This window comes from Miscanthus floridulus, chromosome 12 (genome assembly GCF_019320115.1).
Source record: "Miscanthus floridulus cultivar M001 chromosome 12, ASM1932011v1, whole genome shotgun sequence".
Taxonomy (NCBI): domain Eukaryota; kingdom Viridiplantae; phylum Streptophyta; class Magnoliopsida; order Poales; family Poaceae; genus Miscanthus; species Miscanthus floridulus.
In genome coordinates this window covers 54282627-54300382 of record NC_089591.1, presented here as the reverse complement: position 1 = coordinate 54300382, position 17756 = coordinate 54282627, and the positions used below count along the sequence as shown (strand labels likewise).

Sequence of the window (17756 nt, the reverse complement as noted above, 5' to 3'; positions counted from 1 at the left end):
CGGAAGTTCCTCAACGTCCTCCTCCTCGGCTTCTGGCACTTCCTGCTGCTGCACCTCGAGCTGCTCCTCTGGCTCCTCGGGTATGACGACTGGGTTCTCGGTTTGTGATCCTGTATGATGCAATGCGCGTAAGTGATTATGCAAATGGTGCATTGAAGGAGATGAATGCAATGGATATGTTTAATGCAAGGTAGTCAACATCATCCACGAAACTATAATACAAGCACATGTCATCTACTGCATTCTCTTCTACTACTAATATGTTTAAGTCAACACCCTTATCAAATGCTTCAAAGATACACCAAAGCTATTATTATTAACTAATCTTGTATTAAAGAGAATTATTTTATTTCCTTTTAAACTAGGGCTACAACAGCAATCTATATTTCTGATACTTATAAAAATCTGAGAAAATTACAGTAGCATAATACTATCCTAAACAGACTACCATAAAAATTTCATGGCATTTGGATAAGTAAACTATCCTACACAAAAATGACAAGCTATAGCATAAAAATGCGCATGAAATTACTTTGTACTATGAAAAGTGTCAAACAACAGAATTAATATTTTTCCTAGGTTCTTCATAGCCTATAATGACTGTCCAAAAATTATCACATGCATGTTTTATACAAAGTTTGCTCTCTAGCAAAAATAACAAAATTCAGCCATTAAAGGCACTTGAACTACACCTCCCGATTTTTCTACAAAACATGCATGGAATATATTTTTCACAGAAAGTAAATCACTTAAGGAAACTAACAAAACTAGAATCATATTTTCTGAGGTATATTCTATTTACTAGACATTTTCTCAGAAATCAGCATTTAGTTACTTTAAATAAAGCTACACCTAAAAGTATCACAAACTTGACATGCAGTATTTTTAACAGATAGATCTAGTCACAAGAAGCATAACAAAATTTGTTCCAACCAATTTGGAGCTAAAAGGAGTACACAACCATTTTCTAAAGCATTTAAATAGAATTCTAAAAAATCATTTTTGAAACCCTTTTAAACTTTATGCTCAAAACTGCTAGATGCACCCGGTTATCCACCCACAACCCACGCCAGAGAGATAGACAGGCGGGACCCGGCGGGTCAACCGGCCCCACTGGTCAGCCGACCGGAGGCAGGGGAGACCGGTTGACCGGCCACCGCTCGACGACGGCGAGCAGTCCGGCGAAGGGAGTGGCACCAACGTGCACAGCACGCTACCCCGCACCGATGGAAGTACAAAATGGACCCCCTAGCCATAACGGATGAGGTCGCCGGTGGTAATGGCGGTCGCGACGGCGCTGCGCGAGGTACGCCGGCCAACTCCGGCCCTAGCGGCCCGCTCTGAGCTTGGCGTGAGCAATAAGGTGACGCAGGGAAACAGATGGAAGGGGGAGAAAGGAGTGAGCAGGCTCCGGTGGTGCTTGGCCACGGCGAGCACGCACTCCGGCGAGGCGTCAGCCATGGCGGAGCTCGCAGAATCAGCAAAAGGGATCCTCACCGGGGCTCGATTGACGCAGAAACTGGCGCAGCAGGTGCGGCTAAGCAAAGCGGGGCTCGTGGCTCACTAGAGGCGGCAACGACACGAAGGCGAGCGAGCTGAGCAGCGGCGACTCACCCTGTGGCAATGGCGGAGGCGCGAGCTCGGCTCGGAGTGGACTGACGAGGCGAAGGGACGCGGGTGAAACAAATAAGCCAGCTGCGGGGCGCGTGGCATCTTCGTGGCGGCGATGGCCTGACCGGTGGGGGCAGCGACGGCGTACGGCCACCACTTGGCCGTCGCGGCCTAACGATGTCGGCCAGCTGGCCAGCCTGAACCGTCCATCAGAGACCGCCGAGACCGACTGACAGCGTGTTTTCGTTGCTTCCAAACTCCAAAACAGTGACGAGTTAGCAATTTCTCTTTGAAGCAAAGTTGTAGATCTACAATAGGGCTACAATTGTTCTATAGAAATCCTAAGCTAATTCGCAAAGGACAGAGAGTAAATTCATGCCAAAGTCGTGTCCATGAAACTGAAAAATGGAGTTTTGTACTTAGAAAATTTCTAAGTGTTGAAACCAACCCAAATTCTGACTTGTGGGACCATTTAGAGCATGTTGTGCACATTTTCATGACTTGGTCACAAAATAACTTTTGTTCCTTATAAAATTTGCTACAACTTTGCTTTAGGTTGCTTAGACATGCAAACATTCTAAGTGGTACTTTTTGAACAGTCAAACCAAAAAGTCCTAGGGTCAAAACAAGTCAAACCATGATTTGAAATCTTAATTGGGCAAAATGATCAACATGAACATTGTTCCTAATGACTTTCTAAGCATAGCTAAGATTTTTAACAATATATTTAGCTATACCACACATTAGTCATACAATAATCAAGCACTAAAGGTACTGAAATGATGAAAAATACTTGAAATGATACTCTTGTTTTATGATCATGTTTCACATGTTTCAAGTGAGATATGCTCAGGAATGGATGAATGATGCTCATGAACATGAAATGCAAGTGCAATTAGGCAAGAATAACACCGGGGTGTTACACTCCACCTCGCCTGACCCCTGAGGGCTGGCTCCATGCTCGCCCGACATCTAAGGGTAGGCTCCACCTTGCCCAATGACCAGGGGCTGGGCTCTGTCTTGCCCGATGTCTCAGGGCAGGATTCGCCTCACCCGACGACTAGGGGCTAGGCTCCACCTCGCCTGACATCTGAGGGCAGGCTTCGCCTCGCCCGACGACCAGGGGCCGAGCTCCGCCTCACCCGACATCTCAGGGTAGGCTTCGCCTCGCCCGACGTCTAGGGGTGGACTCCGCCTCGCCCAATGTCTGGGGACAGACTCCGCCTCACCCAATGTCCGAGGGCAGGCTTTGCCTCACCCGACGTCTCAGGGCCGGCTCTGCCTCGCCCGATGTCTACACCCTACTCCATAATGATGAGTATAGGGTAAGATAGAACACTCAGTGAAAAAGGAAGACCAGGCACCTTCGAAGAACCTTCTTGGCCTCTGGTTTTTCTTCTTTCTCCCATTTGTAACCCCTGCTCCCCCTTTATCTATAAAAGGGAAGGTATGGCACCCCACTAAGGGGATGGATCAATCCTACACATGACGCATCACATAACACACAGCTAAGAAGCAACTAAGCTCTCAGGTCCCTTTCGACCTTTCCATCAGAGACTTGGGACCTGTCCCTCTCTCGATCATTTGTACCCCTTACTACAAACCTTTCAGTGCTAATAACATGAGCAATAGTAGCAGACTGGACGTAGGGACATTTCACCTGAACCAGTATAAACCTTTTATAGTTGGTGTTTCTAGGCCTAACGCGCAACAAATACAAATTTACTTGTTGGTGTTTACTCAAAACACCGACACCCCACTTTCGCGTTTGCTTCCCTCTAAGGTGGAACGCTCCCCTACCGATGCATTTTGACATCCCACAGCTTCGGTAGATCGCTTAGCCCCATTCATCTTCAATGCAAGGGCGCTCGATCAGTGAGCTATTACGCACTCTTTAAAGGGTGGCTGCTTCTAGGCAAACCTCTTGGCCGTCTTTGCATGCCCACCTCCTTTATCACTGAGCGGCCATTTAGGGGCCTTAGTGTAACACCCCAGTGTTAAGCATGGCATTTGGCACTTGTATTTCATGAGCATAAGCATCATCCAAGCATTCATGAACATGAGCATATAAAATTTCATCTCATTCTTACACATTATCACATGAAATGTTGATTATATATATATGCTTATGCTTGTAATCATGTATGACCAATATATGAAATGGTTGTAAGGTCACAACAATACCTTAGATACATCTAGGTTGGTAAATGGAACAACTTTTGTATTCATGGCATGAACCAATTTTGCTTCTAAGTGTTGGGTTACCTTGGAATGCCATTTTCATGATGCTAGTTTGACCAAAGTTGAACAATAGCTTAGAATGTTTGCATGGTTGCGTGACCTAAATAAAAGTTGTAGTTCACATCAAGGGTAACAAACTTTATTTAAGGGTCATGAGCTAAATCAGTGCCTAACATGGTCAAATAGAGCTCACAAGTTTCAACTTAATGTCGTTTGTAACTTAGAAATTTTTTGTCTTGAAGCTGTTTTCAGTTTCAATGTAGCCTATTTTGGAGCCTTATAGTTTGAAAACCATTGCGATTTAGACAAAACTCCTTTAAGCAATCTTGTAGTACTCATGTAGCTCTACACTTTGTATTAATGAAGTTTTCACCGATTCGCCATGGTTTGGGAGATTTGGAGGTTTGAAAATCGACTGTTAGACAGACTAAATCGGCACTTGCCGATTCAAATCACTGGTCGTCGTGGCCGACCGTGCCTAGGCCGCTCGCGCCATGTGGCAGTAGTCCGCCGGCGCTGGCCCACCCTATCGCACCAAAAGGGAGAGCCCTCAGCTCTCCACTCACCCACGCGCTTACTCTCGCTCTCGCTTTCTCTCTCGCCCGCACGCCTCTCCAGAGCGGAGCAGCACCGTAGCAACGTTGCCACCGTGCCTCTATTGTGCTCAAGCACCGCCACCATAGCACCACTGCTCAATCACTCATGCCCATAGCTCCACCATCACCTCCTCCACCTCACCAACCCGCCATTGCCTTAGCTTGAACCAAGGTAAAGGCATATGGGTCATCGCCGTCGCTGCCATAGCAGTTGTGCGCCACTCAGCTCCAAGCTCGCCCATGTCTAGCCCTATCCACCGTAGCTCCTACCTTCTTCTCTGTTGGCCCATCATCGCCTTAGGTCATAGGTGCTCGTGCCATAGCCTAGTTCACCATTACTGCCACCGTCTCACGGGAACATGCGACTGCACCGCATGTACCCGCCATGTCCGCGAGCTGTAGCTCACCGTGGCCGACCTTAGCTAGACCCCATTGTTTCCCCTCTAGCACATATTTCCACACCTCCACTAACCCTAGCACCATCACCAAATATGGAGACTCGTCACCCATCACCGGCTTGCTAGAATGGTGACACCACCGCCGTGCTCTGTGTGTCGCCACGCCTGAAAGGTCCTAATGGCTAGAGGGGAGTGAATAACCTTAAAAAATTCTACAACAACACTTAGCAACCCGATTTAGACAAATATGAGGCAAAGCGAGTGTTGCGCTAGCCTACTAAAAATGCAAGCCACCTACCATAATTTTAGTTTATATAGTCTCTATCCACACAAAGGCTATGTCACTAAACTAAGTTAGTGCGCTCTCAAAGAGTAACTAAAGAGCCACACTAACTAAACTAACAAGCTCTCACGACTAGCTACACTAAAGAGCTTGATAACTAGTTTGCGGTAATGTAAAGAAAGAGAGAGTAAGATGGTTATACCGCCGTGTTGAGAAATGAACCAATCAATCACAAGAATCAAAATCAATGAAGACCAATCACCTCGGAATCAAATAATGACACAATGATTTTTTACCGAGGTTCACTTACTTGCCGGCAAGCTAGTCCTCGTTGTGGCGATTCACTCACTTGGAGATTCACGCGCTAATTGGTATCACACGCCAAACCCTCAATAGGATGCCGCACAACTAACACAAGATGAGGATCACACAAGCCACGAGCAATTCACTAGAGTACCTTTTGGCTCTCCACCGGGGAAAGGTCAAGAACCCCCCACAATCACCACGATCAAAGCCGGAGACAATCACCAACCTCCACTCGATGATCCTTGCTGCTCCAAGCCATCTAGGTGGCGGCAACCACCAAGAGTAACAAGCGAATCCCATAATAAAATACGAACACTAAGTGCCTTTAGATGCAAACACTCAAGCAATGCACTTGGATTCACTCCCAATCTCACAAAGATGTTGAATCTATGATGGAGATGGGTGGGAGGGCTTTGGCTAAGCTCATAAGGTTGTTATGTCAATGCAAATGGCCAAAAGAGTGAGCTAGAGCCAGCCATGGGGCTTAAATAGAAGCCCCCACGAAATAGAGCCGTTGTACCCCTTCACTGGGCACTCCTTGGGGTGACCGGACGCTCTGGTCAGATCGACCGGACGCACCCTGTCAGCGTCCGATCAACGAATGGCTGCCATGTCATCCCCCTCTTCAAATACTGAGCGCCCGATTCCAATGGTCAAGTGATGACCAGATGCAACATAGTGCCATGACCAGACGCAGGACCTCAGTGTCTGGTCACTTCTAGTAAGGTTCCAGTCATGACCGAACGGGTCAGTTGGATCATGACTGGACAGAGGACCCTAGCGTCCGATTACTTCTAGTAAGCCTCCACTCGTGACCGGACACGTCCAGCCATGCCCGACCAGACTCACCCAGCATCTGATCACTCATTGTCTCCTCTGTGGGCTGCCACATCAGCAGGACTGGACGCACCCCACCAGCATTCGGTCATGAAGTGACCCAGCGTCCGGTCGAAGGCCTGACGCTAGCAGTCTTCACTGCTTCCACTTGTCAGGATGCTTCGGTCTAGTTAAGACTAGTGTTCGGTGCACTCTATGAAATTCTATCTTTTCTGTACAGGGCACTAGTGGCACCGTCAGACTAGTTCGCACTCTACGGATGGACACTCTACCGGATGAAGTTTTGAACCCTTGCTCCCAAGTGCTAAACACAATGTGTATAACCTTTATGCATGTGTGTTAGCATATTTTCATAAATGTTTTCAAGGGTGTTAGCACTCCACTAGATCCTAAATGCATATGCAATGAGTTAGAGCATCTAGTGGTAGTTTGATAATCCATATTTCTATACGAGTTTCACCCCTCTTAATAGTACGACTATCGAACCTAAATATGATCACACTCGCTAAATGTCTTGATCACCGAAATAAAATGGCTTCTACCACTTATACATTTGCCTTGAGCCTTTTGTTTTTCCTTTTACTTCTTTTCCAAGTCCAAGCACTTGATCATCACCATGGCAACATCATCATCATGTCATGATCTTCATTTGCTTTACCACTTAGAGTAGTGCCACCTATCTCATAATTACTTTGATAAACTAGGTTAGCACTTAGGGTTTCATCAATTCACCAAAACCAAACTAGAGCTTTTAGTGTTGCCATGCACATGGCCAAGCTTCACCGCCGCTCAACTGTTGTCCTAACCTAACCCTAGAGCTCCGCTAGGACCTACTAATGTTGTAGCCACGCTTGCCTGGGCATGCCGTTGTCAGAGACGACGAGTCTGCCACTGCGCGCCGCCATCGAGCCACCATGCTCGTCGGCGAGGTCACTCTGGTGATCCACTAAGCCAGCCAAGGGTACCAACGAGTGCACAAGGGTGTGGTGAGCACAACGTCGATGACGCTACCACCGGTGACCTTGCCATCGGCGACTTCGCCGTCGGTCAATCGCGCGCTCTGCTCTAGTTCCACTGACAAGTGGGACCGAGTTGACTACGGGACCCGCATGTCAGCGTCTGCGGGTGTATAGACTGGGTGTACCTAGCATTTAGGGTTTAGTTGGTTTTTGAATTATTTTCACAGATTTGAATACAAACTTCAAAATTCATATCTGGAGCTAGGAGTATCCAAATTTGGTGAACCAAATTTTGTTAGGATTTATCATGAAGTGTACTATTTGATAAAAATATGAAATTGAGCAAGATAAGTGCTTTTAAATTAAGTTATATCTTGTAAAATGTATAACTTGAGCTAGAAAGATGATAAAATTGTTATTCTAATTTTTCTGGTCTTGTGTTGACATGCTCTAGCTAGAAAAAAAATACTAAACCTACAGTAGGCATACTTGAAATATGGTCTTCATATTTAATCCTAATTAATTGCTAGTTTCTAATGAAATTAAATGGGGTAAAAATACATAACATATGATCATACAAATTTATATACAGTATTCTTGTGCTCGGAGGAAAGTAAGAAAAATATTAAATCTGTTGCTTGACACTTTTTACTATGCTAAACTATTTTTGCTAAACTAAGCATATGTAGCTTGTCATTTTTATAGAGGTGACTATACTTATCCAAATGCCACGAAAATTATGTAGTAGACTATTAGGCTCATTTGTAGGCTACTGTAATTGTCTCAGAATTTATTGAGCACTAGAAATATTTATCCTTTAAATCACCTTATTATATAAGGAAATTGATAAATGAATATAAATAAATTAGTTAGGCATAACCATGATGTTTTCTATGATGCATATGATTTGTTGGTGCTATTAGTTAGGCTTAGAAGTAATTGGTTATAGACAACTAGTTAATTATTGCTCTATAATTCAACTAGATGGTTGCATGAATAATTTCTATTGTGGTGGTAAATTCATGATGATAATGATATTTTGTGTGAAACTTGTTAATAACAAAGTTGTAGATAACTTACTTATCTACCTTGTCTTAAATTTTCATAGTCATAGGCCTTATAGTTTGAGAATTATAGCTGTTAAAAGTCTGCTGTCAGAAATACTTATTCTTTGGACAGATCTGAAAGATGGGATTGTTTGGCCTAGATAACTACTGAATCACCTTAAGATGATTAAAATAAAGTTGTAGGCAATTTCATAAGATTTTCAAAAAGTCCACAACCATATTATTTAGATATGTATAACTCCAGTTATGGTCAAAACAAGTGGTTGTTGTCTTGCAGTCTAGAAAATTGCTTAGATGAGAATTTGTTTAATTACTAGAGAAGAGATATACACCTACTCAGTAAAAGAAAATTTATCTTGTTATCACCTTAATGCAATGCTATTGAGAACACTTATGAGGATGCATTTTATCACACCATATCATATCATGCATGTCAGTATATATGCATTCATGATATCTTATTTCATACTCATGCATATAGGATCATTCCGAGGGGATCACTCTATTGGAATTCAACGAAGAAGAAGAGGAACATCAGGAGGCACCTCAGCCCATAGCTCTAGAAGGCGAGGGGCAAGCTCTTGAGGACCTACCCGAGTGCTTGGATCATCAGCCAACTTCTTTTCTCAAAGGCAAGCCCTGGAGCATTTTAAACCTCTCATATTTTACAAAATATCACTTGAGTCCTTTTATGTTTGATGCATTAGGTTATAAGAGTTGAATTAGGAAACACTTGATGCATAGAACTACCTTGTCTAGATAAATATACCTTTAACTTTGTGTAGGTACAGGATTAAATATATGCTTAGCCATGCTTAGATCTGATAGAAGTCAGGTGATTTTCTGTCACCTGCGAGATATAGGTGGATATCGGAGCACGGTTAGCTATATTTGCTATCGTGGAAAAGAATCATGGGGTAATGTAACTGGAGGTCGGACTGGAGTCTATGCGTAGGTTGGCTCATGTGATTCCGTCTAGTGCCGATTAAGGATCGTACCGTTGTTGAAACTTCTGTTGAGATTGAACGCATGTCTCTCACTTAGCTGGCTAGATAACTCATTTCGAACCATGAAGACAAGTAGCTCAACTCAGATTCGGGCCCCATTTTGTTCGAGCACGCACTCTGGATGGTAGTAAGGATGTGCGGGGAGCCAGATGTGAGCCCAAGGGTAGGGTAGTCCTAATCATCCTAGGTAGCTGGTTGTCGCTTGGTTGTGCGGCACTGATCGAACCCCGCAAAATGTGTACCTGAATTGTACCAAAGGTGACCTAAGGTGACCGTTGATCTGGTCTGCTTAGGATTTGTGTTAGGAATAAATTTCTAGCTGGTTGAAATCGATTCAAATCACCAGTCTCTCCCGGATAGTGAGAAACTTGGCTAGCTCCAACATCGTAGTAACTAGATTATGGAATGATGGTTATGGTGAACTTGGAACTTTTACACCGGCTATGGTTACTAATGTATGCTACTAAATGATATACCACATGTTTGGCACAGATTAATTGCTAATCTAGAGATGAATAGCTATAATTAACTTGATGATTGAATTATAAATGTATAACTGAATTAGTAGCTTTTCATGCAAAATGTTGTCAAGCTAGCTCCACTTATAAAGTCTTGAATGGTCCTTGGAGTCACTTTCTTTTTGGTTTATGACGGGTAAGTCTAGCTGAGTACCTTCTCGTACTCAGGGTTTATTTCCCACTTGTTGTAGATGGTACAGTCTATCATAGCTACTATAAGAACTGCTTCTATCCCACCAGTGGATGAGGATTAGGGCCTTGGGCAAGGCGTCTCTCGTTAATTCCCTCTATCATGCTTTTGTGGTTGTGATTATGGACTGGCACTGTATTGGAACAATGATGTGAGGTGTTGGTTTTCAAACTTAATTGCTTCCATGACTATTTTATTTGAACATGGTTTGTAATAACTCTTAATCGTACTCTGATGTATGACATTATATTTGTGAACTGATGTAACATGTGACATGTCTGTTGAATCATGTACGATCCTTGGTTGTATGTTAATGGTTAATCGAGACCCTTCAGTGGTACTCAACGGACTGTTGGGTTTATATGAGCTCAAGTATGATAATATGACCGCTTGCTGGACTGCCATTGTACTTATGCTCTTATAAATTAGATGGCTCTGCTACACTTAGCTGGTGATCCGAGCTGTTTCCCTCTCTACGATGAAGCTTATCCCCCATCGTCTCACTGGCCAGCCTTGACCCTTGTTATTTTTGGGTCATATCTAGTATTCAGAGTTTGCCTCGATTTGATACCGCTCGCGCAGTCCGCACCGAAACAGTGCTTTACCCCTAGATGTCCAGTCAATTGCTGCGCCTCAACACAATTCGGGGAGAACCAGCTAGCTCTGGGTTCGAGTGGCATTTCACCCCTAACCACAACTCATCCGCTGATTCTTCAACATCAGTCGGTTCGGACCTCTGATTTAGTTTCATCGAAGCTTCATCCTGGTCATGGATAGATCACCCAGGTTCAGGGTCCATAAGCAGTGACAATCGCCCTATGAAGACTCGCTTTCGCTACGGCTCCGGTGGGTCCATTCCCTTAACCAAGCCACTACCTATGAGTCGCCGGCTCATTCTTCAACAGGCACTGCGGTCAGAGATCACTTTCCCCTCCCATTGCTTGGGAGCTCAGCACGGTTTCACGTTCTATTTCACTACCCACTGGGGGTTCTTTTCACCTTTCCCTCATGGTACTACTTCGCTATCGGTCACCTAGGAGTATTTAGCCTTGCAAGGTGGTCCTTGCTGATTCACACGGGATTCCACGTGCCCCATGCTACTCGGGTTAGAGCGTAAGCTAGTGATGCTTTCGGCTACTGGACTTTAGCCATCTAGGGTGCGGCACTCAACTTCTTCGCCTAGCAGCACAACGCTTGTATTGCTCTCCCACAACCCTGTTTTCACGGTTTAGGCTACTCCCATTTCGCTCACCGCTACTACAGGAATCGCTTTTGCTTCCTTTTCCTCTGGCTACTAAGATGTTTCAGTTCGCCAGGTTGTCTCTTGCCTTCTCATGGATTCAGCAGGCAGTTCAAAAGGTTGACCTATTTGGGAATCTCCGGATCTATGCTTATTTTCAACTCCCCGAAGCATTTCGTCGCTTGCTACGCCCTTCCTTCGTCTATGGGTGCCTAGGTATCCACCACAAGCCTTTCCTCTTTTGAACCTCGCCATTAACGTTAAGGCTATGCCATCCTAAGGTGCTACTAAATGGAAGGATCTTATCAACATCCATGAATGCGAAATCATAGATCGAACTGATGAATTGGCAACCTTCGGTGCTATCATAGTATCCGCTAAGTTCACGGGCTAGGAGATAAGCGGACTCGAACCGCTGACATCCGCCATAGGGTAAACCACCGCCTGTCAGGCCTCCCTGATGGGTTCTACCATAGAGGACAACGATAGGCAATAACTCCCCCCCCCCCAACACAGCTTACAACTTTCATCGTACTGTGCTCTTCCAAAGAGCAACTCTTCTCAAAATCCCAAAACAAAAGGTGCTGAGTTGGAATCCCATTCTAAGGATTCTTGTGGTTCCGGGGAATCCAACTACAGGAGAACCAGGAATGGGGAGCTCTCCCATTTTTTCCGCCCTGACTCTTTGATCTTAACTTAAGAATGTTGGTTTTAAGAACAAGTGATTGCCCTTCTCCGACCCTTACTGCCCAACCGGAGAGCGGACGGCTAATGTGTTCCACTTATTGAACAGGATCTATGGTCGGTCCGTGACCCCTGGACGCCGAAGGCGTCCTTGTGGTGATCTCGTAGTTCCTACGGGGTGGAGACAATGGGGTCGGTCCATGGATTTTCCTTCCTTTTGCCACATTTCGCTCAAAGGGTTGAAGGGAGATAGTGCATCAAGCTATTTGTAAGGGCCAACTTGATCCTCTTCCCTAGGGATCCCAGATGAGGGAAGCCTAGGAGAGCCGCCGACTCCAACTATCGTCCACGTACGATCCATACTAGATCTGACCAACTGCCCATCCTACCTCCTACCTTTTTGACAGCCCATCTTTTTGTTTCAGTAGAGTCTTTCAGTGGCATGTTTCAGTCCTCTTTCCCATTACCCTGCCAAACGTTTTCTCGGAGGAGCCGTTTTTCAGTAAAAAACAGAGGAGCCGAAGCCGTTTTGGAGGAGCCACAATTTGTGGCTCCTCCAAAACGGCTCCGGCTCCTCCAGAGGAGCCCCTCAGGAGGAGCCGTGCCAAACAGGTCCTTAGAAAAAGTGAGCCACCGGTTCAGGTACAAGATACTATCATTACCGCCTGAACAACTAGACAGCCAACCCGTAAATCACAACGACCCAATTGCAAGAGCGGAGCTCTACCAACTGAGCTATATCCCCCCCCCCCCCCCCCCCCCCCGAGCCAAGTGGAGTATACATGAAAGATTAGATGCTTCTTCTATTCTTTTCCCTGGCGTAGCTGGGCCATCCTGGACTTGAACCAGAGACCTCGCCCTAGGTGGCAGGTTCCATAAATGCTATCTGGTGAGGTTTTTCTACAAAGGCCGCTAAGGTGGATTACTGGTAAAAGCACAGACCATTTGTGCTGTTGGCCTTTTTTTCACTGCGCGCCTAGATTTGGCTATTCCTAAACCCAGAGCGTGGAAGAACTATAATCTTAATATGCGTCAACATCAGGTTTCCCTCATTTGAGACATAGACTGTTGTCCAAGATGGTGAAACGGTAAGCTAAACTCATCACACTTGCAGATGTGGCAAACTAATTTTCAAATGAAGCTACATTTCAAGGCCCAGCATTTATCATCGCTTTGCGAAGTGGCTGGCCTTGCATTTTTGTTTTCAAATTTAATTAATATCCCTTTTTGCAGTGCACAGTCAATGAGATGGTATTTATCTAATATATCGTCTGCCTCCGCACCCATTCTCCCTTTGACAATTGAAGAACACTGCAGCCACAGGAGGTCCAAGATTATAGAGCGCAGAAAAGTCTCTAGTGTTGAAATTTTGTCTCCATCCTGGTGCATAAACGGTTTGCTGGACAGACTGGCGGAAGAGTACAAAGACAAAGCGATGTATTCCAGCAGTTGGCTTTGGGTTTTCATAGCTGACAATTTCATTTCCTGTAATAAAATTTGTTCAACCATGTCACGGTGAATTAGTATGAACATTATTCTCATCTGTGGAAATACTGTGAGATGAACAGCTGTTGAGTTAAATTTAGGTTTTGAAATATGGAAACTACAGTGATGCTCATGTTGAGCTAAAAATAAAAGTTCAGCTGAAATAATTAAATCCACTTTTGTTACCCTTGAATTGCACAACTTTTAGCAATATAATTCAAATAATTGTCTGACACTGATAGGTGCTGCAGACATGACAGGCAGCTGCTTACTGTCCAGGTATGCACAATCTGTGGTAACCTTTATATTGTCATTTTTATTTTTTTTAAGAAAATGCAGATGATATACTTGCCAATTTTTTGTTGCGTAGTAAGGAGGTATATATACATGTCGTCTTGATGAACACCATATGCATTTATTTTAGAATCTAATATAACTATTGAAGTTATGTACTATTTAATTGAGAAGGACAGAATGGAAGAACCCACCATAGCTAGCATTTGCTGATTCCGGGATGTCTGTCACCAACCTGTGACATGTACTTCTTATTTTATATTTGTCACATCAAAGTAGTAGAATTAGTAGTTTCCAATAATTGTGAAATGTTCCAGGTCTTACCAATGAAGGTATTCTCTTTTTGTTGGGTTACTTGGACTTGGGGAGTCTGGATCCACCATCACCTAGTCGCAAGTTAGCTTGTTATCTTGAGGAAATATTTCTCACAACAAAATATAATAGTTCCCTTATCCAATAGCAGGTGCATGGGACTGAAAGGCTATGTTGTTGTTGTTGTTGTTGTTGATCCAATAGCAGGTGCTTAACATTTGTTCTCTGAAATTGTTACCGCACTTTCTTATCTTTTATTCAGAGGATTACAAAGATACTGTTTGCTTAACCAGCACAATCTAGACATTCTTTTTCAAGGTACCTGTTAACCCTGATGAATGAAATAAAGTTTCTCTGTTACAGACTTGTTTTAATGGTACTACTGTGATAGCCTCGTCAACCGTCATAACACTACTAAAATGCGAAAACTTATATCATGTGACATGTATTTCTGCATCTAATTATAGTTATTCAAAATTCCTGTACTTATTGAGGACATAACTTTGATTCCAGTCAGCACCATGTACAAGATGCAGCATGTGCCGATGCTATCAAACATATGGATGGTACATGAAATAAAATGGAAGTGCAGAGGTCCTTTTCAATCCATAAAGAAGAGGTTGTACAACTTATGGAAAGTTGAGATTCTTTGTTTTCATTGCTATGTGGGCACTGAAAACAACTAAAGGTGATGAACTCCAAAAGCAGGTGTTACAAATAAGAGATCGTGTACTTAGTTTTATAAAAAGAGATCTTGTGCAGTTACGCATATGATTTTTTTTATTGACCCTAATACCTTGTATTCACTTTAACTAAACTTAATACTGCTCAATGTAGTAATGAACTAGTTATGGACTTACCAGAGTGTAAAGGTCCCTCATTTCGCGCCCAGAAATTTCAACCCTTGGTTCATTTGCTACTTGTGATGGCTTGAGCTCAGATCCATTGGTCAGTTCCTTGTTGTTATACAGAACCTTAAGTGAGGCTGTTTTAATAAATGGGTCCAAAATGTCACCTACTACATGTCCTACTACTAGTGGATCCCTTGACATGGTTAGTCAAGAATGCTAATTTGGAGGTTGTGAGTAAAAAATAGGCTGCGTTCTAGAGTCTTTCTACAGGCCTGCGCTCTAGAGAACAAAGAAGCTGTTTTGGCCTCAAATATGAACTTGGGTGCACTGATGGGTGCAGGTACGTGTCCTATTTATACTTGCAACCTGAAGTGCTGAAGGCATTCATGATATCAGGAGTCGTGTGCTCTAGATGCCTTAGAATCTCAACTTTAAGATATATAGGCCCGTCCACTATCTGGGCTTACAAAAAATAGGAGTCTCCATGGTAATTCCACATTGATGAATAAAATCTGATGACTACACTAATTTATTCCCTATATCTGTAACCCTGGACATGATATGTTCCTCGTGAAAAGTGGGTTGCCTTTTGACTTGTCTATCAGGTTGACACCTCATCTTCTTTCCTTGCAGCATGAACATTCCCTCACTCTTTCGTTAATAAAAGTTCTACTAGGCAAATGGGGAAAGTGAGCCTGAATTCCCTAGCACTTGCTCTTCTAATACGTCTTTGAGTTGTACAGGCTAGAACTTACATGCCTGGGAAAAGGCTACTTACCTGGTGGGGAGGCTGTTTAACCTCCTCACAGCAGGTGCTCACTTCCACTTTCAGTGAATGCAGGAACTCCTGGCCATCATTTTACTAGAGCGTACAAAGTAAAGATACCACTCTAGTGTTACTGTAATGAAGATTGCCTTCTCATTACAAATGGTGGAAGGTGGAACTTGGAAGAAGTTCCTCAAGTGAAACATTATCTGCTGGGAATATTAGACTTCAACGATAAAAAGTGGTAAGAGATTTTCTTGATACTTGTTCATTGTCTCCTCCCAAAATAATAATTTCTTTCTTCACTTGGTACTGCTTTTACTAAGATAGATGCTTGGGAAGCAAATTAGTGGTACAGCTGTGTGGCTTATTTCAGTGCAAGCCGACATCTAGAACTCAGAATCAAGTCTTGTTCATCCTCCGAAGATTATAAAATAGCACTGCTGTTTAGATAATGATGATAAGGTGGTATATTGTGTTTTTGTCTTTATACTACTATTCTGGTATGTCTATTCATATCTGTGCAAATCTTTCTATCTAAACATATCACTCTGTAGCTGTTTCTGTCCTTTATTACTGCCATATGAATTATGGGAAAATCTGTATGTGATTTAAAGATGGAAGCTCTGTTTTTAGTTGTCAGAAAATTTGAAATCAAATGCAGTTTGCTTATCTGTATGCATGATGGATGAACCTGGCAATACCATGTAATAAATAGAGCTGCTTAATCCCTCTTTTGTGTCAATTATAATTTATATATAGTCATCCGAACAATATGGACAATATACCTTTTATTACTGTCATAATGTACTATCTCTAGAGTGGGCAACTGTCCTGACTGGACCCCTACAACACACGGGAAGATTCACTTGGACCGTCTCTGATGCTCCTATGCGGCAGCCCCTCAAGAGTTTGGTAATGCCAATTGTGACGTAGAAGTTATGACAGCATATGGTGCTAGTAAGTTTTGTACGCAAGTTCATCGTACTCCGTACATCCCTCCTAGTTTGTCTGACGGAATATGACCTCTTGAGGGTCAGCGCTTAGTGTAGTTTCTGAATTCTGATCTAATAACACTCCCAGAGGCGCATTGGCTCTTTGGCATCTCTGTTCGGGCTATCCTTCCGTCTTTCTGGTAGAATATGATTTGTGAAATACAAATGCCCTAATCTTTCTGTCATAGCAAGAATATGTCTGCGGACTTGATGGGATTGAGATAAAATAGGGGGCGGAAAGCGGGGGGAGATAGATAAGGCTTACTACATTTGTTCTTGCATAATCAGTAGGGGGTCCATGGAATCCCATTTTATTCCTGTGACTTACACCATGTCAAAACCGCCTCCCTTCTGATGCTGTGTTCCCACTTGCACTTGCAGAATACAGGAAGAAGCTCTCTTTCGGAGTGTGGCTGAAAGGCCTCTAAGCTGAAGAAGCTCGCTTTGGGAGCGTGGCTGAAAGATCTCATCTGATCAGACGAAGGTTGACATTGGGGGCTTCTTCTGCCTTTCGGAGAAGAGAGAGATCCAGGGCACTAGGGCAGGAAAGGCACAGAGCCCTGTTACGTGGAGGAAGTGAATCGTCAGATTGGGCGAATCGACGGGGCCGAACTGTCGCTGGCATGATAATCTTGACCGGAGAACAAGTGAGGCAAGTGCCCGTTCACGTGGGAGCATCCCATTCGTCGCGTGACGGATGGGACTTGCAGGAACAGGGGTCCTCACGGGTCGCCGTCGCCGGAGACGGGCACCTCTTTTGGGAGGGCACGTCTCGCTCTCGCGTCTCGGTACCCCCAAATCCAAATCCCAGAAGAAGACGGCGCGTGCCATGGAATGGAAAGGTTCCCGGAGCGGAGGAATCATCCGCCCACAGCCAATCCAGGGCTCAACCTATGTTATTCACCATATTCATTTAGGCTTGGCTTATAAACTGTATTTTTTTAGTCAACGAATAATATTTTTTTCTCACACCAAATCAGCTAACCGTGCTTATCAGCCAAACACGTGCAAGCGAATAGGACCGAGCGATGATAGCTTGGTTGGCTACGAGGGTTTATTTTTTGATTTCTTTCGGTTCGAACATGGAATGGGCCTGATGTATTGTACCCTTGGACG

At 43.9% G+C, this 17756-nt stretch overlaps 1 protein-coding gene across 1 annotated transcript; it reads right to left on the bottom strand.

The window, feature by feature from the left end:
- Window positions 1-13054: 13054 nt before the first annotated feature.
- On the bottom strand, window positions 13055-17199 carry LOC136497823 (protein FLOWERING LOCUS T-like). The gene is made up of 4 exons (XM_066493684.1): window positions 14889-17199; window positions 14041-14102; window positions 13911-13951; window positions 13055-13422 (listed from the first exon to the last, which is right to left on the bottom strand). The coding sequence occupies exons 1-4, from the start codon at window positions 15078-15080 to the stop codon at window positions 13193-13195; spliced, it is 525 nt and encodes a 174-aa protein (XP_066349781.1). The 5' UTR covers window positions 15081-17199; the 3' UTR covers window positions 13055-13192.
- Window positions 17200-17756: the final 557 nt, after the last annotated feature.

What these genes read in the sequence shown, in the direction of transcription:
- LOC136497823 (XM_066493684.1), bottom strand. Translation starts at nt 15,080, where the DNA reads ATGTCAAGGGATCCACTAGTAGTAGGACATGTAGTAGGTGACATTTTG. An exon ending in TGAGGGACCTTTACACTCTG is followed by an intron (nt 14,103 to 14,888) that starts GTAAGTCCATAA and finishes ACTTGCGACTAG; the next exon opens with GTGATGGTGGATCCAGACTC. An exon ending in ATCAGCAAATGCTAGCTATG is followed by an intron (nt 13,423 to 13,910) that starts GTGGGTTCTTCC and finishes ATTTTATTACAG; the next exon opens with GAAATGAAATTGTCAGCTAT.